General features: G+C 43.7%; 1 protein-coding gene across 5 annotated transcripts in view; it reads right to left on the bottom strand.

The window, feature by feature from the left end:
• The window catches only part of LNX1 (ligand of numb-protein X 1), a 184,955-nt gene that overhangs the window by 38,438 nt on the left and 118,833 nt on the right, over positions 1-27,684 (bottom strand). For all 5 annotated transcript variants that reach the window (XM_065913925.1, XM_065913923.1, XM_065913924.1 and 2 more), the window contains one exon: positions 484-722. In XM_065913925.1, coding sequence (XP_065769997.1) covers positions 484-722 — 239 coding nt within the window. The remainder of the gene's footprint in view (positions 1-483; positions 723-27,684) is intronic.

Genomic DNA, 27,684 nt, shown 5'->3' with positions numbered 1-27,684 from the left:
ACAAGAGAGAAAAAGGTCTCTTTTATGGATACAGCTGGTAAGACACACAATGGAATGAAAACGGTGATTACTTCTAGGTGGTGGGATGATACAATTTGCTTATCTGTATGTTCTCAGTTTTCCACAATGAAATATGGACGGTTTATTTAAAATCTGCTTGTCTGTTTTTCCTAGGCCGGATGGAATATAACAGCACTTTTCTCGAGTTGCCTGGGCGGGAAGGTATGGACGCCGCGGGAGTGATGAATCACCAGGTCTAGCTTCAACTCCTTTCACCAAGTCAGATTACGCACGTTTCTAATGATCTCAAGTCCTCGTGGTTTCATTTCACTTTGGAGAACTGGACGTTGGGTTGTGGCCAAAACTACCAGAACGATTTCCTCTTAAACAAAACATTTCTAGGACTGTCCACAGTGACCGTTTCACAGAGGGCAGTCCCACGGCGGAGGAGCCCATTCTCGGACAACCACACGTTTGACTCACCCCTTGCTCGGTTGCTCCGGCCAGAGTCCAGGGGGCTGTTTGGCTGACCGTCCTCGGCTGCGGACACGTAGGCAGGGTTGTCTAGGCCAGGCTCATCTGTCATTAAGGAGACGGTGGGAACTGTGGAAATCTCTGGGGACAGTGCTGTTGCTGTGAGGCTGGCGCTGCCATCTGAGCAGCCATCCTGAGAGCGCCTCTTCCTGTCTTTAGTGAGGCCGTAGTGGGAGGCACCTTTGCAGCTGCAACAAAGCCAGAAGGAGGTCAGAGAAGGCTCTTCGCACTGCTCAACTGGGCCTCTCCCAGTGCGCGGGCTTGCTGCCCTCGGGAATTGGTCTGCTCCCCCCGGTCCCCCTCTCTTTGCACATGGAGGTAAGTCAATATACACTTGCCAATCAAACGAACGAACAACTTGAGAGAACAGTTTTTAAAATTTGTTTATTGCATTTTATTAAAACACTCTCTATCCTGGTGCCTGAAATGCAAACTGTGAGAATTGTCATGGAGTCACAAAGACTAGGGCTTGAGGCTGGCTATCTTCAACTATTTGGACATGGTAATTCCTTCTTGCTGGGGTTTATCTTGACCATGAAAGCCCTTAGGCCCCCTCTCAGTCCTTTCTTTTGGGTTTAGTTTCCCAAACCACTGAACATAAACACAAAACTCCTCCCAGATTCCATATTTAACCGTCCATGGAAATAGAATCGCCCGCATTACAAAGCCACAGGAGTTCGCTCAGCACCACGGCTCTCTGCAGGCCGGCTTGCTGGCTTCCAGTCCCCCTCTGCCTTGGCTGGTCTCAGAGTGGCCAGGCCTCTGAGGCGCTGGGGACTGGGGGCTCCCATGCACTAAAGACGTGCCTGTCTCCTAACATTGGGAGAGTAAAACAACATTCACGGTCTTTAAAAAAAATAGGTCTATATCCATTCACCCTCCATGTTAAAGAGCAAGCCTAAGAGCCAGGAGACTAAGGTTTGAGTTGATCTGAGTCCATATTTTTGCTGTGAATGCCCTTCCACTGTCACTAGGCAAGTCATCTCAGCTCTTAGGTAGGCTTCGATCAGAAAATGCTGATGATTTCACCCTTCCATTGTTGTGGTGAGGATGTAGCCAGCCACACCAACTTCCCAGTGGTTATGAAGGCAGAAATCAAATGGGGGAGTCCCTTTAAGAGGCAGCCATTTGCATTTAATGGATGTTAATTTATAAATTATTTTCATCAACTCATTACAGAAGACTGGATATGGTTGAGCTATTTTAGATAACACTTTGAGAGCCTCTTTAGCTCTCAAAAGCAGCCTGCAGTTGATGTGCCCACGACTGATATGGCCTGAGAGAACCATAGAGTGGGTGGATAGAAGGGCCTCTGTCTGGATGGAAATCTTTGCTCTGGAATTTACCTAGCTGTGTCATCTGGGAAAATTTTGTTAACATGGTTAAACTTTCTAATCTGCACATACATCTTGGTTTGCTGTGAAGTCTGCTAGATATTAGGTCTTGGCAAGAGTTTAGTATCTTGCCAGATATAGAGAAAATTCTCAACAGATTGTAGCCGCTTCCATAATTGAACCATCTAAGTTGCCTGTTTTATCACATTAACTTCTTTGAGATTAGGGTGCATGGGGGATGGATGGGGTCCCAAAACTTCAGTCGCCAAGCTGCAGTCATGAGGCAAATGCCATTGTCCGAGCATGGCAAACGTGGTCAAAGGTGTCCAGCCTGTCCCTTACATTGAGTTGCATCCACTCTTGGTACTAGGCCAACAAGTTTAAATGCTGCTCATTGTCTTAGAAAAGATTACATTACAATTAAGCATTGAAATGGAAAGTAACTGTATAAATAGAAACTCTCAAAAACAGAGCAGTGTCACGTAAATTTGACATTGGAGAAGTAAATATTTGTCATTAGAAGGACAGTAATTTCCAATTTTCTTGTGAAGAGACAAGCAGATGCTTTATTTGCTTAGAAAGAAAGATACCACCAAGGAGATGAAAAGTGGTGTCACATCATCCAAAAGAATAGACCTCTTTCATGTCAAACAATACAACTAGAGGGCAGGAGAGGTCTGAATGGATTTTGAAGTCTGATCTGACCAACTCATGCATTGCGAGGATATCTTTAAGTGTTATGGAATAATTTAACCAGTGACAGTTTTTAAACTTTTCTTGTTGGTACATAAAACATGATGCTTCTTATAATCAATGATGATGATTTTATGTGGTTTTAATATTAGTAGAAAACGACTCTGATTATACAACCCGACCTACATCTTTATCTTACAGAAGATGAAATGGGCCTCTAGCTTCTCATACTAGTTTTCCCCTCCCTGAAAGAGTATAAGCTTCTTGCTTGAACTGGTGAGATTTTACTGTTTTGATGAGCCACTTTGGCTTTGAATTGTTCTGCTTAAAAATAGCAAAGTGGTTGATATGAGAAGCTCAAAAATTGGAAGAAACACTGTGTGATGGAAAAAATAAAAGCCAGCATGCAGTTGAGCAGCTCCAAAGTCATAAACACATGAGTGGAACACTTCTCTGTAAGCCAGCAGTCTCAGACTAGCAACACATGGGAAGGAAGTTCCTAGACTATTTTGTTGGACTAGAAACAGTCTTTCTTTTCTTGGGGCAGCAATGCTCTTCACCATGTGCCCTGCCAGAGCAGGAAATGAATCTTCCAATTGGACAAATGACCGGCAAAGGCACAAGCCATGGACTTATGAGGGGATGGAGCATATCCCAGTGGAAAAAAGTAGCATCTTAAATCCACGAACCTATGGACAGCTTATCTTTGACAAAGGAGGCAAGGATATACAATGGAAAAAAGACAATCTCTTTAACAAGTGGTGCTGGGAAAACTGGTTAACCACTTGTAAAAGAATGAAACTAGAACACTTCCTAACACCATACACAAAAATAAACTCAAAATGGATTAAAGATCTAAATGTAAGACCAGAAACTATAAAACTCCTAGAGGAGAACATAGGCAAAACACTCTCCGACATAAATCACAGCAAGATCTTCTATGACCCACCTCCCAGAATATTGGAAACAAAAGCAAAAATAAACAAATGGGACTTAATGAAAATTAAAAGCTTTTGCACAACAAAGGAAACTATAAGTAAGGTGAAAAGACAGCCCTCAGATTGGGAGAAAATAATAACAAATGAGGAAACAGACAAAGGATTAATCTCAAAAATATACAAGCAACTCCTGAAGCTCAATTCCAGAAAAATAAACGACCCAATCAAAAAATGGGCCAAAGAACTAAACAGACATTTCTCCAAAGAAGACATACAGATGGCTAACAAACACATGAAAAGATGCTCAACATCACTCATCATCAGAGAAATGCAAATCAAAACCACAATGAGGTACCATTACACGCCAGTCAGGATGGCTGCTATCCAAAAGTCTACAAGCAATAAATGCTGGAGAGGGTGTGGAGAAAAGGGAACCCTCTTACACTGTTGGTGGGAATGCAAACTAGTACAGCCACTATGGAAAACAGTGTGGAGATTTCTTAAAAAACTGGAAATAGAACTGCCATATGACCCAGCAATACCACTTCTGGGCATACACACTGAGGAAACCAGATCTGAAAGAGACACGTGCACCCCAATGTTCATCGCAGCACTGTTTATAATAGCCAGGACATGGAAGCAACCTAGATGCCCATCAGCAGATGAATGGATAAGGAAGCTGTGGTACATATACACCATGGAATATTACTCAGCCGTTAAAAAGAATTCATTTGAATCAGTTCTAATGAGATGGATGAAACTGGAGCCCATTATACAGAGTGAAGTAAGTCAGAAAGATAAAGAACATTACAGTATACTAACACATATATACGGAATTTAGATAGATGGTGGCGATAACCCTATATGCAAAACAGAAAAAGAGACACAGAAATACAGAACAGACTTTTGAACTCTGGGGGAGAACGTGAGGGTGGGATGTTTTGAAAGAACAGCATGTATATTATCTATGGTGAAACGGACCACCAGCCCAGGTGGGATACATGAGTCAGGTGCTCGGGCCTGGTGCACTGGGAGGACCCTGAGGAGTCGGGTGGGGAGGGAGGTGGGAGGGGGGATCGGGATGGGGAATACATGTAACTATATGGCTGATTCATGTCAATGTATGACAAAACCCACTGAAATGTTGTAAAGTGATTGGCCTCCAACTAATAAAATAATATTAAAAAAAAAAAAAAAAAAAAAAAAAAAAAAAAAAGTAGCATCTTGTTCTGCTGCCACATCTGTGAGGAGGGGTAAGGTATTTAAAGATCTCTGAATGCCAAGACTATGCCATTAAGAAACCACTTCTGTTTCAGATCCTTGAGGTCCCAAAGACACATTTCAGTCCAGGAAAGGAAAACATCATAAAATGGCTAAGATCACTCCCCTCTGTGCTCGTACTCCAGCTATCCTTACAATAGCCAGGGAGGGTAGATTTAAACCTTCAGACTCATAAGCTTTGTATGAAAAAGGTTCTGCTAAAGCGACTCATACTTGTGTAATGTTGCTTGTTTCAGCTTCTTGGATGAGCTTGAATCTGAGGCACAGGGTGATCTATGAAGGTAGCAGCTTGTACTTGCTAATTATCTCTTTCGTGTTGACTGATCCTGGGGCCTCTTGATTTACAGGCATAAGTGAGGGGAGGAAGGGGAAAGAGCTGATTAGCCTTGGCCAATACAGGAACATATGCCGAACCCTGGGTTGTATTCAAAGCAAACAGGATTTATTCTCCCTTTAGTTATCCTGAGCATTAAGTACTCTCAGGTGGTGATGGGTGACAGCCATGAACTTGAAGGATGAACACAAGGAACGTGGTAGACCATTTTTCAACCACTTTGGATATGCCATCTGTTTAAAGCAGCTCTGCAGATCAGTTTTGTTAATAACAGAGTTGAGATCCTGAGCTCCTATATCAAAGTGAACGGAGGCAAATCTATCTTAATATAAAAATGCTGACACTGGGGGTATGTGCCATGGAATTTTTGTCTTTTCTGCAAGGGAGAGGCAGAAGTAGGAAGAGAAAATGAACCTCCTTCTTGCAAAAATTCCTGAGTCCGTGAGCTCACTGCTCATGGGCGTTGACTGGAAGCAGGTTGGACCTCTGGTGTACTTTACAGAGATTCCGATGGGCTCAGAGCTCAGCACAAGTGGGTTTGCAGCAGAGGCCCCTTTCTGATGATAGAATAAAAGAGGTCCTTGGGAAATCAAGCCTCAATACACTCATTATAACAGTCTGGGTAAGTGTATCACCTCTCTTTGATGCTTCAACTTCCCTCACATTCTTTCTCAGTTCACTTCTGAATTCGGTAAACACTGAATCTGCTCTCAAATTGAGTTCATGAATTGCTCAGTCTGCTTTTACTTTAAACCAGAGCTTGCAAAAACTCATACGCTAATCAGGCCAGGTGGGGGTGGGGGCGGGGGCGAGGGTGGTTGTGGTGAGCAGCGCTATTCCATTTCAAAAGTGTGGCGGGCAACCCTACAGACCTCCTGAATTCTGCTTCAAGAACACCAGCCCAAGAGCAATTAGTCAAGAAGTGAAAGTTGCCAGATTGGAAAGGAAAAGGGAAATTGTCACTGTTTGCAACGCCATATTATATATAGAAACCCTCAAAGACTAGGAAAAAAACAAAAAGAAAAACAAAAAAAAAAACCCCAAAAAACCTCACTACAATTTTCCTGAACAAATTCAGCAAAGTTGCAGGATATAAAATCAATACAGAAATGTTTGTTGCATTTCTATACAAAATCAATACACAAATATTTGTTGCATTTCTATACACTAACAAAGAACTATCAGAAAGGGAAATTTTTTAAAAATTCCACTTACAATTGCATGAAAAATACATAGTGATTTGACCAAGGGAGCAAAAGATCTGTACACTGAAAACTGTAAGATGCTGATAAAAGAAATTAAGATGACACAAATAAATGGAAAGATATTGTGTGCTCATGGATTGGAAAATATCATTAAAATGTCCATACTGCACAAATCAATCTACAGATTCAATGTAATTCTTATCAAAGTTCCAATGGCATTTTTCACAGCAATAAACACTCCTATAATTTGTGGAGAACCACAAAAGACCCCAAATAGACAAAGCAATCTTAAGAATGAAGAGCAAAGCTGGAGGCATCATGCTCCTTGATATCAATCTATACTACAAAGCTATAGTAGTCAAAATAGTATGATATTGGCAAAAAACCCAGATGTAAATTGCTGGAACAGAATAGAGAGTCAAGAAATAAACCCACACACAGATGGCCAATTATGACAAAGGAGTGAAGGCTATATGATGGGGAAGGGACAGTCTCTTTGGTAAATGGTGTTAGGAAAATTGTATGACCACATGTGAAAGAATGAAACTGGACCCCTATCTTACGCTACACACCAAGGTTAACTCAAATGGGTTACAGACAAATGCATGAACTGATATCATAAACCTCCTAAAAGAAAACAGATGATAAGCTCCTTGATATTGGTCTTGCAGATGATTGTTTGAATCTGACACTAAAAGCAGAAAAAAGCAAAAATAAATGGATAAACTAAAAAGATTTTGCACAAAAAAGGAAACCATCAACAAAATAAGACAACTACTAAATGGAAAAAATATTTGCAAATCATATCTCATAAGAAATTAATATTGAAAATATAATAAGAATCTACACAGCTCAATAGCAAAAAACCCCAATATGACTTAAAAAACAGGAAGATCTGAAGAGACATTTTTCCACACAAGACACACAGGTGACCAATAGGTACATGAAAAGATGCTCAACATCACTCTCTTGTCAGGGAAATGCAAATTGAAATCACAATGATATATCCTCACACCTGTTAAAGGCAAGATACAAGAGATCACAAGTGTTGGTGAAGATGTGGAGAAAAGGGAACCTGTGTGCACTGCTGGCAGGAACATAAATCGGTACAGCCACTATGGAGCACAGTAGGGAGGCTCTTCAAAATGTTAAAAATAGACTGCCACATGATCCAGCATTTCCACTGGGTGTTTATTTGAAGAAACTGAAAATACTAGCTGGAAAAGATATATGCACCCCCATGTTTATTGCAGCATTATTTATAGTAGTCAAGGCATGGAACAACCCAAGTGCCCTCTGAAGGATAAATAATTGTGTGTGTGTGTGTGTGTATATATATATATACAGGGTTTCCCTAGTGGCTCAGACAGTCAAGAATACACTTGCAATGTGGGAGACCTGGGTTCGATCCTGGGGTTGGGAAGATCCCCTGGTGAAGGGAAATGGTACCCACTCCAGTATTCTGGCCTAGAGAATCCCCATGGACAGAGGAGCCTGGTGGGCTACAGTAATTGTGTGTGTGTGTGTATATATATATATATATATATGGAATATTATTCAACCATAAAAAAGAATGAAATCTTGCCATTTGCAAAACATGGATGGACCTTAAAGGCATTATGCTAAGTGAGATAAATCAGATAGAAAGACAAGTATTGTTTGATCTCACTTATATGTGGATGCTGAGCTGAAACTCCAATACTTTGGCCACCTCATGTGCAGAGTTGACTCATTGGAAAAGACCCTGATGTTTGGAGGGATTGGAGGTAGGAGGAGAAGGGGATGACAAAGGATGAGATGGCTGGATGGCATCACCGACTTGATGGGCATGAGTTTGAGTAAACTCCGGGAGTTTGTGATGGACAGGGAGGCCTGGCATGCTGCAATTCATGGGGTCGCAGAGAGTCGGACACGACTGAGCGACTGAACTGCACTGAACTGAACTGATATGTGGAATCTTAAAACAAAAGTAAGCTCATACAGATTGGTGATTGACAGAGTCAACCAGAGGGAGTGGGAGATAGGGGAGGGAATTCGATGAAGACAGTTAAAATGTCCAAACTTCTTGCTATAACTAAGTACTTGGGAGGTAATGTACAACATGGTAAACACAATTAACACTGTTGTATGTTATATATGAAAAGTCCTAAGAGAGTAAATCTTAAGAATTTTCATCAGGAAATTTTTTCTTTTCCATTTCTTTAATTTTACATCTATATGAGAAGATGAATGTTCAGTAAACTTTGTGGTCATCATTTCATGATGTATGTTGAGTCAAATCATTATGTTGCATGCCTTAAACTTACACAGTGCTATATATCAATTGTATCTTCATAAAACTGAAAGAAAAACGTAAGAGTGGTCCAATGTTATTAGAGCAAACAATTTCGAAGCCTAAATCCCAGTTTTTAATGTGAAATCTCTTCATTTTTAAAAGTTGGCAACAAATTCAAAACTTTTCAGACCATTTTGTGGGCCAAACAAAACACATCTGTAGGCCAGATCTATCTCAAGGGATGACAAATTCCAGCCTTTGGGAATAGGAAAAAAAAAAAAAACCTGCCAATGTGTGTAAGTCAGACCCATTTCTCTTTCAGTCCTCCGGAAGCAACTCAACCTTCCTCTCACTCCCCCGCTGAGCTCGCTCGCTCCCCCCACTTTTGTGGGAGTGTGTGCATGTGCAGGCACAGAGAACATGGCCTCAGATGGGCTTCCCTTTCAGCATTTGCACCAGCCCCATTCCTGATCCCAGTCAGAGAAGGGGATGCTCCCAACTGCCTTCCACTCATGGGAAAGCTCGGCATGTGCCAGAAGTTACAGCGTCATGCAAAAGGACACGTTCAACTCAAACGGATGAATTCTTTCTTTCAGGCCAAGAGAATTGAGATTGGGGGCTCTGGAGGGAAGCGAGTTTCCCTGCTAACAGCTGGGTCTTAGGCTCAGCTGCTCGATTGAACAGGATGAATAACTCAAGCTTTACTCAAAGTGGGGTCCCTGGGGCCAGGTTGGGAGCCCCTTGCAGGAGGACATGATCGCTGTCAGAGACCCACTGCCTCTCCTTGGTGTCCTTGGACAAGGTGTCTGGGAGATGGGCCACTGGCAGCCTCAAGGAATCCACCCACACTGCTCCAGCTCAGAGAGAGTCTGTGTCAGGATGCTGGTGACCCAGAGGCTGAGGATGGGCCTTGGTCATGTGTCTGGCTCCCAACTCCATCTCTAGGGCCCCCACCCTGGCCCTCCTGACACCTCCAGGGCTTTTCAACACATTCCAGTCCATCTCCTTGCTCCCATTCTTGCCCCTCCTCCCCATCATCCAATCCATCCTAAACACAACCACATCAACACAATTTCTTTTCTCAAAAACTTCCCATGGAAGTATTTCCTACTGCTTACAGGATCAAGTCCTGGCTCCCCAGGTTGAAATTTTTTCCCAGGGCCATCTATGGGCCCTGGATTTAGAAAAGGCAGAGGAACCAGAGATCAAATTGCCAACATCCATTGGATCATCGAGAAAGCAAGAGTGTTCCAGAAAAACATCTACTTCTGCTTTATTGACTACGCCAAAGTCTTTGGCTGTGTGGATCACAATAAACTGGAAAATTCTTAAAGAAATGGGAATATCAGACCACCTGACCTGTCTCCTGAGAAATCTGTATGCAGGTCAGGAAGCAACAGTTAGAAATGGACATGGAACAACAGACTGGTTCCAAATAAGAAATGAGTACATCAAGGCTGTATATTGTCACCCTGCTTATTTAACTTATATGCAGAGTACATCATGAGAAACTCTGGGCTGGATGAAGCAAAAGCTGGAATCAAGATTGCTGGGAGAAATATCAATAACCTCAGATATGCAGATGACACTACCCTTATGGCAGAGAGTGAAGAACTAAAGAACCTCTTGATGAAAGTGAAGGAGGAGAGTGAAAAAGTTGGCTTGAAACTCAGCATTCAGAAAACTAAGATCATGGCATCTGGTCCCATCACTTCATGGCAAATAGATGGGGAAACAATGGAAACAGTGAGAAAATTTAAATTTGGGGGCTCCAAAATCACTGCAGATGGTGACGGCAGCCATGAAATTAAAAGACGCTTACTCCTTGGAAGGAAAGTTATGACCAACCTAGACAGCATATTAAAAAACAGAGACATTACTTTGTCAACAAAGGTCTGTCTTGTCAAGGCTATGATTTTTCCAGTGGTCATGTATGGATGTGAGAGTTGGACTATAAAGAAAGCTGAGCGCTGAAGAATTGATGCTTTTGAACTGCGGTGTTGGAGAAGACTCTTGAGAGTCCCTTGGACTGCAAGGAGATCCAACCAGTCCATCCTAAAGGAAATCAGTCCTGAATATTATTCATTGGAAGGACTGATGCTGAAGCTGAAACTCCAATACTTTGGCCACCTGATGCAAAGAGCTGACTCATTAGAAAAGACCCTGATGCTGGGAAAGATTGAAGGCGGGAGGAGAAGGGGACAACAGAGGATGAGATGGTTGGATGGCATCACCAACTCGATGGACGTGAGTTTGAGTAAGCTCCAGGAGTTGGTGATGGACAGGAAAGCCTGGCATACTGCAGTTCATGGGGTCACAAAGAGTTGGACATGACTGAGTTGACTGAACTGAGCTGATTTCCAAGCTGTGTTGATCATGGCCTCATGATAGGGTCTGGCAACCCAGAAAGAGGCTGGGAAGAGCTAACATCTACTGGACTACTGTGTACTCTGCATTACGTTTCACAAATGTGGTCTTAGGCTCAGCTAAAACCTTGTTAAACCTTCCCAGTGGCTCCAGCTGTCAAGTCAGTTAAACCAGCTCCACTCTGCAGATGAGGATATGAACACTTGGATAAAGCCTTCTTCCCTTCTAGCTGTCAGAGTGAAGCTGGGGCTTGTATCCAAGTTGTGGGGTCCTTGCTTTCTCCCCTCCTGTGGCCTGGCCTCCAGCCTGGAGCTCACCCTACACTCCAGACACCTGATGTATAGTCGGATTCCTGACTGCTCATGCCACATTTTCACTCTCAACAGGCATCTGAAAACTAACACATCCAAACACCCCAACCTCCCTGCCAAACCAGCTCTTCCTGCCTCTTCTCTGTTTTACCTTACATCCTTCTCATTGTTCAGACCCCAAACTCCTGAGTCAGCACTGATTCCTTTCTTTTTCTCAGTCCTACGAATATAATGAAGCCAGATTTATCCAGAATCCAAATGCTTTTCATCACTTCTACCAGCACGGCCCTAGTCTGTGCTGCCCTCATCAAAGCCTGGATTACTACAACAGGCCCCTGAGAGGTCTTTCTGCTTCTGCACTCACTCCCCTCCTCTGTTCATTCTCAACAGGGCAGCAGGGTCATCCCTGTTACTCTCCATGTTAGTAAAACACAAGGCCCTCAGAACAGCCCCCTGGGCCCTGTATTCTCTCTGCCTTACTTTGGTCCTCCGCTCCATCTCCCGCTCAGCTGGCCTCCTGTTGGCTCTCACCCTTGCCCAGCACGTGCCTGCCTCCCGGACCATGCATTTCCACTCCTGCTGTCTGTCTGGAACGCGTGCTCCAGACGCCCTCCGGCTCTGCTCCCTCAGCCCTCGGGTGGGTCTGTGATTGAAGCCCACCTTCCCTGAGCGCCCTTTTGCAAACAGCAGCTTTTTCCCTGGCACATTCTAACCCTTCTTATTTTTCTTCCCTACTTCTCTCCTCTCTGCTTATTTTGGAGTAAAAGTTCCAAACAGGGGGAGAGGGAGTTTAATTCCATAGTTAACCTACTGAACCAAACTTTGAAAACTTTATCCCTCTAGGATCAAAAGGGCTTCATCATATCGGTTCTTGGGAAAGAGTGAGCTCAGGGATTCCTATGTCCCTCCTGGCTGACAGTTCAGACACACCGGCTCTGTCTCAGCTGCCTGGTCAGCTTTGGGCATGTCTGCTCCAGAAGCTGGAAGGGAATGGGGGAAGAGCAAAGTCTTGCCCACCTGGTGACCTTCAGAGAGTCCACACGGCCTGTAGATTTCCTCAGGCAGGCAATCGGCAAGCATGTGTTGAATTAGACTGAAGCTTCCCTTTGGGTGTTCTATTGAAATTACCCGACTCGGAGCTGATGATCCACCCACACGGTCCTACTAACACGTAATTGTGGTTGGTTGTGATGCCTCTGCCAGGCCGCCTTTTCCCCTCAGCAAACATGATTCCCCTGCGCTCTGATGCGAGATGAGAAGTGAGAAGGAAGGGGAAAAAATGAGATCTTTAACCTTCTTTCTCTTTCACATACTTCCCTGATAACTAATAGGATTCTATTGGATCTGGGTTTTAAAACCATTCTGTACATAGGAGGAATAAACAATTGCCATATGCCTTCTTTTGGTGGATTATGCTGCTACAATGGGATGAGTGATTTTGAATACTAATACTTTGTTTTCTCATTCAGTGAACACTTATGGAGGACCTCCTGAAAAAGAGAGCAGAGTGATGTGGAAAAAGCTCAGGCTTTCATGTTTAAAACATCTGGGTATGAATCCTAGGACTGCACCACCAGCTCTGCGACTGTGGACAAGTTCCGTGACTTCTTTCAGCCTTTCCCAGATGTTGGTAAAGAATTTGCCTACAATGCAGGAGACCTGGGTTTGAATATTCTTGCCTGGAGAATTCCTTGGAAAGATGAGCCTGGTGGGCTACAGTCCATGGGGTCGCAAAAAGTCAGACACAGCTGAGCAATGAACACTTTCACTTTTCACTTTCCCAGATGTAAAATGGGCTCAGTGTTTATTTACAGTAAGATTTACAGATCCATGCCAAGACCCTAACAGTACCTGGAATATACTAGCAACTCAGTAAGCAGTAATCAGCATGATTATTGTATGTCAAGCATGATGTTAGGCCCTATGGTTGCAAAGAAACATATTATACAGTTTATGCCTACAAGGAGACTGATATGAAAACACAAAACTGCCATGTTATGAGAGAGAGATGGAGGTACGAGCCAACTGTTGGAAGAACTCAGAGAAGGGAGCCACTTACTCTCTGCGGGTAATCCATTATCAAGGGGTAATCAGGGAAGGTGTCCCAGAGGAGATGATATCTGAGCTGAGTCTAGGAAAGTGAGCGACATTGTTCTGGCAGACTAGGTGTGAATGCCACGTTTAAAGACCCCAAGGATGCAAGTGCATGGGAGGATTACTGTGTTTGGTGCAGATCTTATCCCTTGAGACAATGACGGAGAAAAACAGAACTGAAGTGAGGCCAAAGAAGACAAATGCTGGCAGTGGTGTTGAGGAGAAAGCCCAGGGTACTTGACTAGCCATTTGTTGCCACCTCTGGAGTTTAGTGGGGCTAAAGCCATCCCTGTGGGCGCAGGGGACTAGGGCATTGAGAAGTCTGATGCCAATACAGCAGAGGGATGAAGGTGACAGTGGAAGGCTCAAAGTCACCCCCTCACAGAGGCTCCCTTACCCTCTGTTTTAAGTGGATCTTCTCTTCCCCCAGGACTAGCTTTCAATACCCAGCACTTAACATCTTTGGAAATGATTTTGTATGTTTACTTGCTTCCTTTTTAAATCACTGTCTCCCCCCAAAAGTAAGAGTCCAGCATGTCTTGCTCACCACTAAATCCTCAACACACCACACAGTGCTCAGAGACATGGGGTCAGCCATGTGTCAGAGCAGTCTGAGAGATTCTGGGAACAGCTATGTTTCTTTCTTACTCGTTTTATTAGATGCTTTCTGTTTATACTTTTAATTATGTTGACCTAGATGTATTTTTTATTGATTTTATGGAGGTACAATTGACACGTTATAATCAGTTTCAGGTACACAACATAAGGATTTGATATTTTTATATTGTAAAATCATCACCACAATAAGTCTACCTAACATTCATGGTTAAATTTTTCTCTTTTGCTGAGCACTTTAAAGATCTATTGTGTACATGCTCAGTTGTGTCTGACTCTTTGAGACTCTATGGACTGTACCCGCTAAGTTCCTCCTTCCATGGGATTCTCCAGGCAAGAATACTGGAGTGGGTTGCCATTTCGTCCTGCAGGGGATCTTCCTGACCCAGGGATCAAACCAGGTTCTCCTGCATTGCAGGCAGATTCGTTACCACCAGCACCACCTTGGAAGCCCCTAAAATCTATTGGGTTGGCCAAAAAGTGAATTTGAGTTTTTTCATACATTCTTATAGAAAAATCCAAATGAACTTTTTGGCCAATCCAATACTTTCTTAGCAACTTTCAAATATGTAATGCAGATTGTATATACCATGCTGTATGCTACATCCCCATGACTTATTTTATAACTCTGAAGATTGTAGCTTTTGACACTCTTCACACATTTTGCCTAGCTTTTACCCCCTGCCTCTGGCAACCAGCGATTGGTTCTCCATATCTGAGTCTTGTTTTTGGTTTTTAAGTTTCCACACATAGGCTCATGGGATATGCCTTTCTCTGTCTTATTTCTCTTAGCATAATACCCTATGCTATATATTTTTATGCTCCTTTTATTAGATGCTTTCTGTTTATACTTTTAATCATGCTGACCCAGATATGTTTCTATTGTTGCAGACTGTCTTCTTCTTTTTGGAGGAAGACAGGCTGTGTTTTTAAAATATGTGATAATATTTTATAACTTTTAAAATGCAAGACAGTGGAAATCTTTATTATGTTTGGGATAAAAATAAACACATCAGTCATCTTCTAAATCAGGCCCACTTGGGCTCCCTGAGCCCACCCTCTAAGAGAACCCGCCCTTGCTAATTAAATCCTGATCACTTTAGTTGGAAAAGACTCAAGTAACAATAATATAACTTCTATTAATATGACTCCTCTAGTTTTCTGCAGGTAGATCCTAAGCACTGCAACTTTTTTGGGCATTTTCTTTGTTAGATTGGATAATTCTATATTTCACTCATTATACCTGCAGCTTCTTAACTAATCTCTGGTTTAAGGATATTAAGTAAAGCCATTCTTCTTTCTTTGGATTGCTTTTTTTCCTCTAGGTTAAAATGCATGTTCCCTGGGATTAAATTACATGGTGACTCATGAAGCTACCAGAAACCATACATAGAAAAGTCATTAGCACCATTGTATACTCATGGGTAAAGCTAACATTGGTTAATAAGTGAAAGAGGTCATCAGCTGGACAAGCCTACCATCTGGGAGTCAGCTTAGACCCTGGGTATGAACTTGAGCCTGAAAGGCCCTCACCCCGAAGGACCAAGGGATTTCTTAACATCACCACGAACCACGCACTTCTTCCTCTCATTAGCTTCTTTCTTCTGCCTCCAAACCACAGGGGAGAACATCCCCAGTGATTCCAACCACTCTTGCCTGCCTTGTTAATGAATCCCAGGAAGGGAAATTTAAAACAAACTGGAGAGTGACTTGGAAGCCCGGGCCAAGCCTTGGGCAACTGGAGCCCCAGTTTCCTGGGCCTGGTGAGGTGGGGAAAGGGGCAGGGTGCTCTTACAGTGTAATGGGCTCCACAAACAAATGGGCCAGTGACAGCGAAGCCGGCACACGTGACTCAGTTTACCAAAGACATGTTCCTGTGATCTGACGACCTGGTGCTCTGCAGTCACGAGAAACAGCTGGCCCTTCTCTGCATGGCGTCTATTTTTATTTAGGCAGGGAAAGGCAGACATTCTTTTATGTAATGTTAATGGCTCCTTTTCTATGTTTTCTGTTAGTTTGCAGGGTTAGGTCTGTCAGACAACCTGTGACTTCATCTTTTTATCCTTCGAATCTCAACTCACATATTAATAATAATTTGGAATTACGGCCAACACTTAGAGTACACTTATATGGACTAAGCACTATTCTATATGCTTTATGCATATTAATTCCTTGGTTTTCACATCATCCCAATTAGCCACTTTGCTAATAAGCAATTAAGGCATAGAGAGGTTAAATAACTTTCCCAAAGTCCCGCAGTAGGCAAGTGGAGGGGCTAGGATCTGAACCCAGAGCAGGCAGGATTTTCGTTGAGGTGTGCTCCTCATGACTGTAACATGCCATGATCTTTGGTGGGTGACAGTTTGGAGGAGACTGCAAGGTAGGAGGCAGGGAGCAGGCAGGAGACATGAGAAGGTCCTTTATAACGGTGTACTCCACTTCAGCCACTGTCTGCTGCCAGCCACTGTGTGGCTGCTAGAAGAAACACAAACAGCATGAGCTGGAAGGGTGGCCTGTTCTGATCACGTTGGCATCTTCAGCCTGCAGTTGACAGGCATGAGCGGTGAGCTTGGAGCTGCCTGCACCTTCGTTTCTGCCCTGTCAGCGGGGCCATCTGGCAGTGGCGCTCACTTGGTGGGTTGCCGGTAGAGTGAGGCAACTGCAGCGGTCCCCATGCGCCCTCAGGCTCGCTGTGTGCCTGCCCTCCTTCCTCTCTAAACATAACGTAATTATCTGAGAACAGGTGCCACCTCAAACTTCCTAAGAGGCAGTGGCTTAAAACGATCAGGGCTGGGTGAGTGGGCAACTTGTGATTTATTTATTCTTCCTCTAGGGGGAGCTCTTTACTCCAGGCGTTTAGATACACTCAAATACACCACATTTGTGGTGGAAAACAACTTATTAGGGGAAAAGGGGCAGACATCTCCAACCCATACCAGTGAGGAGTGCATCATCTTCTGCCCTATTAGTAACAAGTCATGTCAGTAACCACTGAACTGTCACTTGTTCCAAGCGTGGTCTTTATCACCAGGCATAGACATGGGGCTTAGGCTAGCAAACACTGCCCCAGCAGGCTTATATTATCCCCATTTTACAGACGGGGAAAGCGAGGCTTAGAGAAGTTAAGTAGTTTATCCAGACTGACACCACACTAAGGCAAAGGAGCTGAGACTTGAACATAGCTCTGTCTGGGATCGTGCTGCTGATTTAAATGTGTAATGGGCTTCCCAAATGACGCTAGTGGTAAGAAACCCGCCTGCCGATGCAGGAGGCATCAGAGACACAGGTTCGATCCCTGGGTTGGGAAGATCCCCTGGAGGAGAGCGTGGCAACCCACTTCAGTATTCTTGCCTGGAGAATCCGCATGGACAGAGGAGCCTGGTGGACTGCAGCCCATAGGGTCGCAGAGTTGGACATGACTGAAGCGACTTAGCATGAGCATGCAACTGTCAAGTTATCAGTCCTCAGTGTGGGTCAGGTGCTTCGCGGCAGCTCCCCCTCTGTTCACTTAATCCTTACCACCACCTAACGAAGTAGATGCAATTATCATGCCCATGTTGCAGATGTAGAAACATAATACAAAGGTTCACTTGCCTAGGGTCAACAGCACCTACAGTGACAGGCCATCGCAGCTTGCCTTTGGACTGACTGGGTTCTTGGGATGTAGGATTTTCAGTTTCAAACCCAGGCCAGTCCCAGGCACACCAGGACAAGCTGGTCACGCCGTAAGGGGCAGAAACAAGAGTTTAAGTCAGAGTCACGACTCCAAATAACACGCTCTTTACTGTGGTGTGTGTGCTAGTCACTCAGTCGTGTCCGACTCTCTGCCACCCCTTGGACCGTAGCCCGCCAGGCTCCTCCGTCCACGGGATTCTACGGGCAAGAAGGCTGGCGTGGGTTGCCATTCCCTTCTCCAGGGGATCTTCCCAACCCAGGGATCAAACTCGGGTCTCGCATTGCGGGCAGATTCTGTACTGTCTGAGACACCAGGGAAGCCCCTTTACTATGGTACGCTATGGCATTTTTTCCTTTTTCATATATTTTGCTCCAAGATTTCACAGAAGCAGAAGTGACTGGGGTGGGGGCTTCCATGGTTCAGTGCCTCCCAGTGTGTGCTCAGATGACATCCTCTTGGCAGGACCTCCAGAAGACCACCTTCCCACACTGCTGCTGCAGGCTAGCCTCGCAGCATCCCCGGCAGGTACAATACATGTGCAATTCCAGGGCTTTCCCACAACTGGAAGAATCAACTTCTCTTGTTAGTGAGGAAGACCCTTGCTGGTAGCAAGGAGTGCCTGATGAATACCAGGCTGCTCCCTGGGGTGACGTCTAAGGATTCCAAAGCCCAAACCAGATGTGAAGTTGACAGTGCTTAATGAGGGATGGCTGAGGGCTCAGGCACAGTCCACATGCCAGGTCAATTCCTCACAGAGACGTTACAATGGTTTATCCATTCTGTGAGTCTCCGGCATCTTTGGGGTCACGAAGTTGTTTTCCTGGACGTTTTGGGGGAAGGGAGAGCAGACAGTTCCCAAGGCACAAATGACTGGAGTCTTCTATCAACTTTCCATGGATTACAATGTTTGTGTGTAGGGGGGAGGGTCATCGTTTTTTGGGGGCTAACATTTAGGTCCCTGCAATTCTTGGCTCCATTTAGACTTGTCATCTTTACTTTTAAAATGCTTAGAAATGCCCAAGGTTCAGCTTCTCATTTTTGGGAAACTGGGCTATGGGTCAATGGCGTTTTCTATTTCAGGGTTGACTAGGAACTGTGTTTAGGGGAACGGGAAAGGGTGGGTTTCATGGTGGTGAGGTTTTCTAAATATTGGAACTGACTGCCCAGTGAGGTTTTCCAACGGGCTCTGAAAGCAGCCTAGGCTTCCAGCCGCCTCGGATGAGGTTTTGAGAGCCTCAATTTCTGTGAAATCTGCACAACCCCAGGGGCTGGGGCTGCTCAGAGGTGACGGTTTGGCATGGGGATGGGGGAGGGGTGGGAGAAGGTAGCAGGACCCTCCAGTGGAAATCATTCCCAGATGCTATTTTAAAGCATCTCCTTCTTTCCTCTAAGTGCCTTCAGGGCTAACTCAAAACACCCCAGTTTTTCCAAGCTCTTTCTGGGCTGCGTGTCCAGAGTCCTCCTGGATGAACTTTATAGGACTCTCAGGTATTGAGAAAGTGGGTTCTGTCTTGCTCTGTGCTTGAGAATATGCTTTGTGAAGATACTTTGCTCTTTCGTGCCAAATCTTTTCGCATGAAACAAAACCCCTATCTTGCCAGCCAGCTTCCGTTTACTGAGTGAACTGCTTCCTTCTCACTATATTCCCTGACTCCTGTAAGTATATTTCATTCCCCCAAATTGTGTTATGCAAATGGGGGAGGGAGCACTTGCAGGAAACGCCAGCTCTTATTTATTTTTCTCAGATAATTGAACACTTCTTTCTCCCCCTGTCTTGCCGGCCTGCCCTTAGGCTGCGGCTTAGCCCCATGTGTTCGGTGTGGCAGGCAGTGCCCTGGACAAGACTTCTGCAATCCAAGCAAGCTGTCCCCCATCACAAACACGACTCCACCACGGGCCTCTTCCCTGGATCTGCTCGTCAGCCAATCACTGCTGTGTGAATCCTTGAAATCATGCATTTCTCACTGTTGATTCTGAGTGACCAGGGGTGCTGGCTTCCAGGGTACTGCTGAATTATTTCCCTCACTCCTTCCTGAAGTCTGTGCTGGGAACCATCCCTGGAGATAGTCTGGGGTGGTGAGAACTAGGAGTGCAACTCCCTCAGGGAAGGAGGTGGGATACTGTTTCTTGCCCTGCTATCAAATCTGGGCTTGGAAAAGGATTATGACTCACTGTCACCTCCTCCACCGCAAGCAGTCGCTTAACCCTGACCCTCCACAGTGCATGGCCAGGGGCTGAGTGGGGGTGTGGGTGGGCGAAGGGCTGCAGCATGCCGCACAGATCAGTGTTGTAGCTAAAGTGCAATTAGCTGAATTCTTACAGTTTTATTTGCATGGTATAGTTAAGATATAATCAGGCCAACAACACATCAAAGGATGGTCATTATGATCACAAAGGGTAAACTGAAAGGTCACCTCAGTAAACACAGTGATAGATTTTTATGTGAAGGTCTTTCCCGTTATCCTAGATGGTTAAACCTTTTAATAGAACCTATTGGGTTCTCTTTCAGCTCTATCTTCTATAAGCTTAGAATAATAAATCCCTATTGGGAGATAGGCTGAGTGCTCAATATATGACAGGCTGTCAATGAACACGTGTTAAGTGTTCATACAAGCATATTTTAATAATTAGATTCTTGATTCCAACAACCTATGTAGAAGTGTCACCTGATTCCTGGTTTGACAGTCTCATTTAAAATAAAAATAACTAATAATACGCCTAAATTTCTCATCATCCCATTTATTTCCACACTCTCTTTTAAACAATCTTCTCAGGTGATCCTACTGTTCATCCAAGGTTAAGAAACACTGGAGGGGGGATGCACTGATACACTGATAGTAAAGCTATTTTCACACTCTCTCTTCCCTATTCTCTCTTCTCACTTCTTCTCTGTCACACACACACACACAGAGCTTAAGAAATCCTTGAAGTGGGTGAATGTCTTGCGGTACCACTTACCCAGCGTGTGTTCTTAATGACTTTCAACAAGCAGAGTTTAGGGTTTGCATCCTGTTAAAGGCTGTCTGCACCGTGACCCTTCAACACCCAGTGTTTGGTTTTGACCCCTACGACCCTGACTGAATCCTCAACATGGTTTTAGCCCTGACTTGCTACCACTTGTGAGCTTGGAGGTTGCCTTTTTGGTTTCAATCCATTTGATTCAGTTTCCTTTTTCTTTTCTAGGAATTCAGCAACCCCTAGGGAAGGGGTAGCATGCAAAGGGAGTAGAAAAAGAACATAAGGAAGCCCAAATGTTGGCTGCTTGCCAACCATCTAATTTATCACTCAACTTGTTCACGGCTAAAATCTATCATCAGAGAACTGCACTGAAATCAATGGGGGTCAAACGTTTAATCTGTCCAGTTATTCCAGAGGGAGTAAACAGGGCCCCCAGGTTTATCAGGGAAATGTGGACTTCCAAGTTGTTCGAGCAAGCTTTTACCCATCTGCCAACACTGAGAACTGGAGAGTGGGAAGTAAAGCTGAAGAGTATTATCACAAATAGTGGGTGACTTACATATCTAAAGGATGGAATTTTGATGCCAACGGCCTTTAGATTTGAACTCTTAGATATTTTAAAGTTTTATTTAGATGGTAGGCCTTTCATCTGCTATGAGTTGTTTATCATACGATAAAAATTGTACAGACCTCCAGCTAGATTAAAAAGTAGGGCCCTCTAGAAATCTTCGAAGGGAAGATCAACTTAGGCATGGGTTTCTGTTCTAGATGAAGTAAAGGATCATTAGAGAGAAAGAATGTTATACTCTGATTTTTGAAAATGATTACCTCAAGCTGTATAATGAGTTTAAGTATGAATATGCACAGCTCATGCAAAATCAGACAGATTTTCTGATTTGTATGAGGACTTGAAAGTATAATTTTGGCCTCTTCATATGAAGACAGGCTTGGATATTGCAGGAATCACTCTGGATTAAGGTGGTTTCAGACACTCTGCCAATTGTCCTAAGATACCCTCTGGGGGCTCCATTTACACTGTCCCTGCCCCCACCCCCCCCCCCCCCGCTTGCCTGTCAATGACAGAGGATTTGGGTAATTACAGTAGAGGATCCTGCTAGTTCAGTACTGAGAACTGATCTTCAGAAGACAACTTTTTTCTATTAATCATCATCTGGCTGGTCAGCCTTTTCTTAAATTGACCATCAATTGGAGTACATAAAACTGACATTTTGGATAAGTTTTTGTTCTCCCAGAAAACCAGAAGGTTTGGCTAACATCTGCTCTCTTAATGTTAACAGCATCAGTGTGTTTGGGGAAGATATGGTTTGGTAAGAAACAATCCAGGAAGACTTTCCTGGCAGTGGTTGAGACTCTGCTTCCACTGCAGGGGCCATGGGTTTGATCCCTGGTTGGGGAACTGAGGTCCTGCATGTCAAGGAGCAGAGCCAAAAAAAAAAAAGAAAGAAAGAAGCAGTCCAGTGTTTAAACTAAAGTGGGTTCTCCCCCACAGCCTCTGTTTTAAAATTATAGTCAACAAGGCTTTCACTGGGCCTTGACGGCACTTTATTCATCATCTTATTGAAATTCTGTGGTGATTTGAAGAGCTAGTGACAGAGAGTGAGGTCTCTGGTCCCAGTAATAACCCATGAGCCAGGTTGTGAGTGGCTCTCTGCTGGGCAGACATTTGTTGAGCCTTCTGCTACTCTTTCATGCGTGGTATCTTTCACATTTACTGGGTGGCCCTCATACCATTGGGTCTCCATTTTACAGATGGGGAAACAGAGTCAGAGAAAACTAAGTCATTCACTCAAGATTACACAAGAAGACCAAGATGATTTTCCTGGAAGTCATTCAATGCTAACAACTGGTAGATGGCAGATCAAGAAAAGAAAAATGGGTCTATATGACTTCAAGTCCATATCTTTCTACCAGTAAATGTCATCTTCAGAATGAATCCGATTCCTGGGAAGTTTGTTGCATTTCTGAGGGGACTAGGGGAAGGAAGCACAGTTGGGCAATTTGGGTCCTGCACAAAGGTGCCCAAGTGAGGGTTTGAGGGCCAGCATCCAGCTAGTGCTCTGCCTTCCAAGTCAAATGCCAGCAGAGAGTTCACCTGCCAGGAGGAAAGGGCCCTTTCTTTTAAAAAAAAGTCTCTGTTCATTTGCTAAGGGACTGCTTTATTCTAATTTACACAAGATCTAAAGATGGTCTGGTGTGGAAGGAACCTTTGAGTGTACAGATGAGAATTTGTGATTGATTTGGAAGCTCCCAGAAAGCTCTCATGTGCAGCACAGACCGTAGTCAGCTACATTTTGAAGCCCCTGAAGCCACAGGACCTTCACATACTTCACATGGTCTTCTTTCACTCTCATTTAAAGCTCCCAGGGCCACTTGAGGTAGGCCATGAGCACCCCTTGTTACAGATTTGAAAAACTAATTAAAAGTCTGCCATTTGTGCAAAGTCAGAGAGTTGGTAAACCAAGAGGATAAAGACATGTCTTTTCCCACCTCCTTACTTCTATTTTTTTCAGTTCTATGCTTTGCCCAGCTTATCTAGTTAACCACACATAATGACGCTTGGTTTCTAATCTGCAATTCCAACTCTATTTTGATCTCAGCAAATCTCAGAAATATGCCTATCCTTTAGTCTTCAAGGCTGGCTGGCCATCACTATCATAAGGAAAAAAGCTATCAGCCTGGTGACTGGAAATAGCTCAAGTATTTAAGATTTCTAAAGGGTAGAGACTCAGCAGGAGTCAACCTTCAATAGAAGGTTCTTGAATCAAAAACACAGTAGTGTTGGTGCAGCCATTATGGAAAACAGCATGGAGGTTTCTCAACAAAGCAGAATTACCATGCGATACAGCAATTCCCTTCCCGGGCATGTACCCAGACAAAGCTATACTGTGGAATGATACGTGCACCCCAGTGTTCATCACAGCACCGTCTGCAACAGCCAAGACAGGGAAACAGCCTATGTCCCTCGACAGAGGAATGGATAAAGATGTGGTACATACATAAAGTGGAACACGACTCAGCCTTGAGAAAGAAGGAAGTAATGTCATTTGCAGCAACATGGATACACCTAGAGACTACTGTACTAAGTGAAGTAAATCAGGTAAAGACAAATACCATATGATGTAATTTATATGTGGAATCCAAAATACAACACAAATGGACATATCTATGAAACAGAAGCCAACTCACAGACATAGGGAACAGATCTGTGGCTGCCAAGTAGGAAGGGAGGTGGCGGGGAGGGAAGGATTGGGAGTTTAGCATTAGCAGACACAAACTATTACACACATTAAATAGATTGGATAAACAATAGGTCCTATGGTATAGCACAAGGAACTATATTCAATATCCTGTGATGAGCTATGGTGAAAAGAATATGAAAAGAATATACATGTATAACTTTGCTCTACAGCAGAGATTAATACAACATTGTAAACCAACTATACTTTAATTAAAAAAAAAAAAAACCTGGTAGTGAATGCTATTATCCAGTGGCTAAAGCAGCCCTGCCCTTTCAGGGAGAGTCCTGGAAGGCCAGGAAGGGGTATGCCTGTGGGGAGGTGCTGGCAAGCTGGGTTGATAGTTAAGATAATGAGGTTCTTTGTTAGCTCAGTCACATTTTTAGGAAATACCACCTGATTGGTGCTGGCATGCACCCTGTCATGTAATAAAAATGGGCAAAGGGGTAATCTGCAAATTGGATTTTGCAAATTGTCAGTATCTAATTATTCTTTAATCAAAATAATCACTTGGTTATGGGTATTCAACTTAAAAAAACGCTGGCTATTTGTTTAGAAAAAGCATCATAGCATGTTTTGGAATGGTTTAGAAAGAATAAAAGTAATAAAAATTTCAGGATAACTTAAGTCACATTCAACAAGAAAACTCTTCTAATCAATGATGATATGAACAACAACAAAAAACACTTAATCGCTGGCCACATTTCTAAGTGTTCACCCCTATGTTTTCATCAGAAATTCAGTTTGGGGAATTTATACACGTTGATGTAAAATGACGAGGACTGGTTACTGTGTAAGTGAAACACAGCAGCTACTTTTGGACTTTTCCCATAATCCGGAATTCTCATGTCTGAATTACCAACCAGTCAACCGACGAATAACTTGGCACCTGATGGGGAAATCAACACGTGTAACTTCTTATTAGAATAACAACGTTTGGAAGAAGTCTTAAAGCCCAGGGAAAACTGTTGGCCAGGCAGCCGATAAAGATGCAGAATGCACATCCTTTCAGTCGTGATGTTGAGATTTCTCCGTCCAGCAGCCAAATGGCCACCATCTCAGTGCCTTTCCATGTGCTCTAGGCTCTGCTTGCTTAACCTCTCCTAGGCTTCTCAGGGTAAGATTATTCTTTTGAAACTTTGTTACCTTTGGCAATTACTAGTTGTAAATTCCTCAGTCTCTTCAGTGAAACCTTATCTTAATTGTAGAGAGGCATATTAAAATATTTATAACCTCAGTAGTTGCCTCCATGGAAGGCTCACAAGGGTACAGAATGAATCAAAATACAGAGTAAATTCCTCTTTGTAAGGTATACACTCATTTAAAAATAATAGAAGTGAAAGTCACTCAGTCGTGTCAGACTCTTTCTGATCCCATGGACTATACAGTCCATGGAATTCTCCAGGCCAGAATACTAGAGTGGGTAGCCTTTCCCTTCTCCAGGGGATCTTCCCAACCCAGGGATCGAACCCAGGCCTCCCACACTGCAGGCAGTTTCTTCACCTGCTGAGCCACAAGGGAAGCACGAGAATATTAGAGTGTGTAGCCTATCCCTTCTCCAGTGGATCTTCCTGAACCAGGAATCGAACCAGGGTCTCCTGCATTGCAGGCAGATTCTTTACCAACTGAGCTATCAGGGAAGCCCCAAATAATAGAAAATGAAGCCTAAACAAGGGGTAGGGAATGCTTGACTTAGAGACCAAAGATATGCTGGGTCAAATAAAATTTCAGACTCCTGAACCTTCCCACCCCAACTCCCCCCAAACCCCAAGAAAAACAAAAACAAAAAAACAACCTGAGCTCGTATTTATAGACAGTAGTTGTAACTAAAATATATGGCTAGGAATTTAGAAAATTCAGTTTAAAAAAAAAAGACTAAAGGTAGAGAAGAATATTCAGTGAGATAGGAAGGTACTCAAGAGTGCAGTGCTATGTGAGAAGAAAGGCATGTTAAATATAGACTGTACAATGTCATCCCATTTTTATAAAATACTTCGTATTACACACAATATTGAATGTTATGTACATAACTGAAAGCATAAACTTAAATCCAAAACTATGGATTGCCAGCTATTTTTATCTTTTAACATCTTTAATAAATCCATTAATAATAATTAAAAAAAGAAATTCAGTTCTATATTTTCAGTACCAAGGTCAACTTCTTTACTGCATCTGAAATAAAACTATATCCTATTTAAATTCTATTTCTACATAGTCAATGAATTAACTGATTCCCAGGTTCACAGTACAAATATGCTATTTAAGTAAAGGGTTGTAACTAATTAGTTACATTGTAGCTAATTTTCCATTTTAGGAATTTATCCACCTAAATATTTTCCTAATTTGATGTGGTATTCACTCTCTGAAGGCTTCAAAATCCTTGGGAAGGGATCTGCATGACTCCCCACACCCAGAATCGGCCTCCACATGCCTGGTGCGGGCTCTGATGTTATAAAAGTCCTCAATCCCAGGGCATCCCCTGGCTCCATCTTGCAGGTATGCCCCAGTCCCCTCTCAAACCCTTTACTGTGTCTAGGAAATGCTTTGAAGCCTCTGTACATTTCCTGTGTCTTTACCTTCTATCCCCATCACTCAACCAAGCCTGAATTCTGGATCATCGGTAATGCCCACATCTCCACACATCCACCACAGAGGGTGTCGAGTGCAACAGGGGGACGCAGCGGGGAATAGGAGCTCTGGGGCTGACAGCTAGTGGATCTGAAGACAAAGACCTTGTGAAGCCACCCTCTGCGGGACAGATTCAGATCTTCCCCAATAATCAAAGAGCAAGCAGATGAATTCTAATCCCATTACATGGGCAAAATGCCTCCAGCAGCCAGATGATGACTGTGGTCTGAGAGTCTACTTTTTCTTCCATTCATTCATTTACCCTGCCAAAATATAAAGCTGAGCCTACTACATGCCAGTTCCTGGGAATAAAGTTTTATGCTTTTGAAGATTACCTAAACTTCCTACCTGTGTTCCATTGTTTTTCTAATCTGTCTTCTAAGATGCCCTTAAAGTGTCCAAGTGTTAGTCGCTCAATCGTGTCTTTGAGACTCAAAGAACTGTAGCTTTCCAGGTTCCTCTGTCCATGAGATTTCCCAGGCAAGAATACTGGAGTGGGTTGCCATTCCCTTCTCCAGAGGATCTTCCTGACCCAGGGACTGAACCTAGGTCTCCCGCATTGCAGGCAGATTCTTTACCACCCAAGCACCAGGGAAGCACCCTGGCCCCACCCCGATGCCTCATAACACCACAAATGTTGTTGTTTAACCCTTGGTGCCTATTCCCCTTGTGTCCATGTTTCCCCTTTGAGAATGGCACCTCCATTCGAAGGCACTTCAATCAATCAATCGTGTACGCTTGCCCAGGGAAGATAGCCAAAATAAGTAAAAAGCTAGTGTGAGGTTCTGGAAGATCCTAAGCCCACCTCCTCCCACAGACATAATGAGTCTATAGCTACGATCTGGAACACTTTCTATGGAATAAAAAAGACTAAGAACTAGCTGAGTGACTTCTGCATCTTGCACAAGTGAGAGGGAAACACACTAAAGCAGGAAGGAGAGGCTGAGACACAAGTTCACCACAAGCGCCTTCCCCGACACAGTGACCCTCAACCAGGAGGGAACTCAAAACTTGAAATGTCTTCCTGAAAACGCCCTACCAAGCACCCTATCTTTTAGGACCTGCACTCTAAGATGAGTCCTCATGGACACCTGGCTTTGAAAACCAGCAGGGCCCATGTGCATGAGACCCACAAAACTGCACCAAACTGAGAAATGGCTCTGTAAGGGCTCCAAGCCTGTGAC

The sequence above is a fragment of the Muntiacus reevesi genome, chromosome 22 (genome assembly GCF_963930625.1).
Source record: "Muntiacus reevesi chromosome 22, mMunRee1.1, whole genome shotgun sequence".
NCBI classification, from domain to species: Eukaryota; Metazoa; Chordata; class Mammalia; order Artiodactyla; family Cervidae; genus Muntiacus; species Muntiacus reevesi.
Note: the sequence above shows the minus strand (reverse complement) of the source record. Positions and strands in the feature narration are given on the sequence as shown.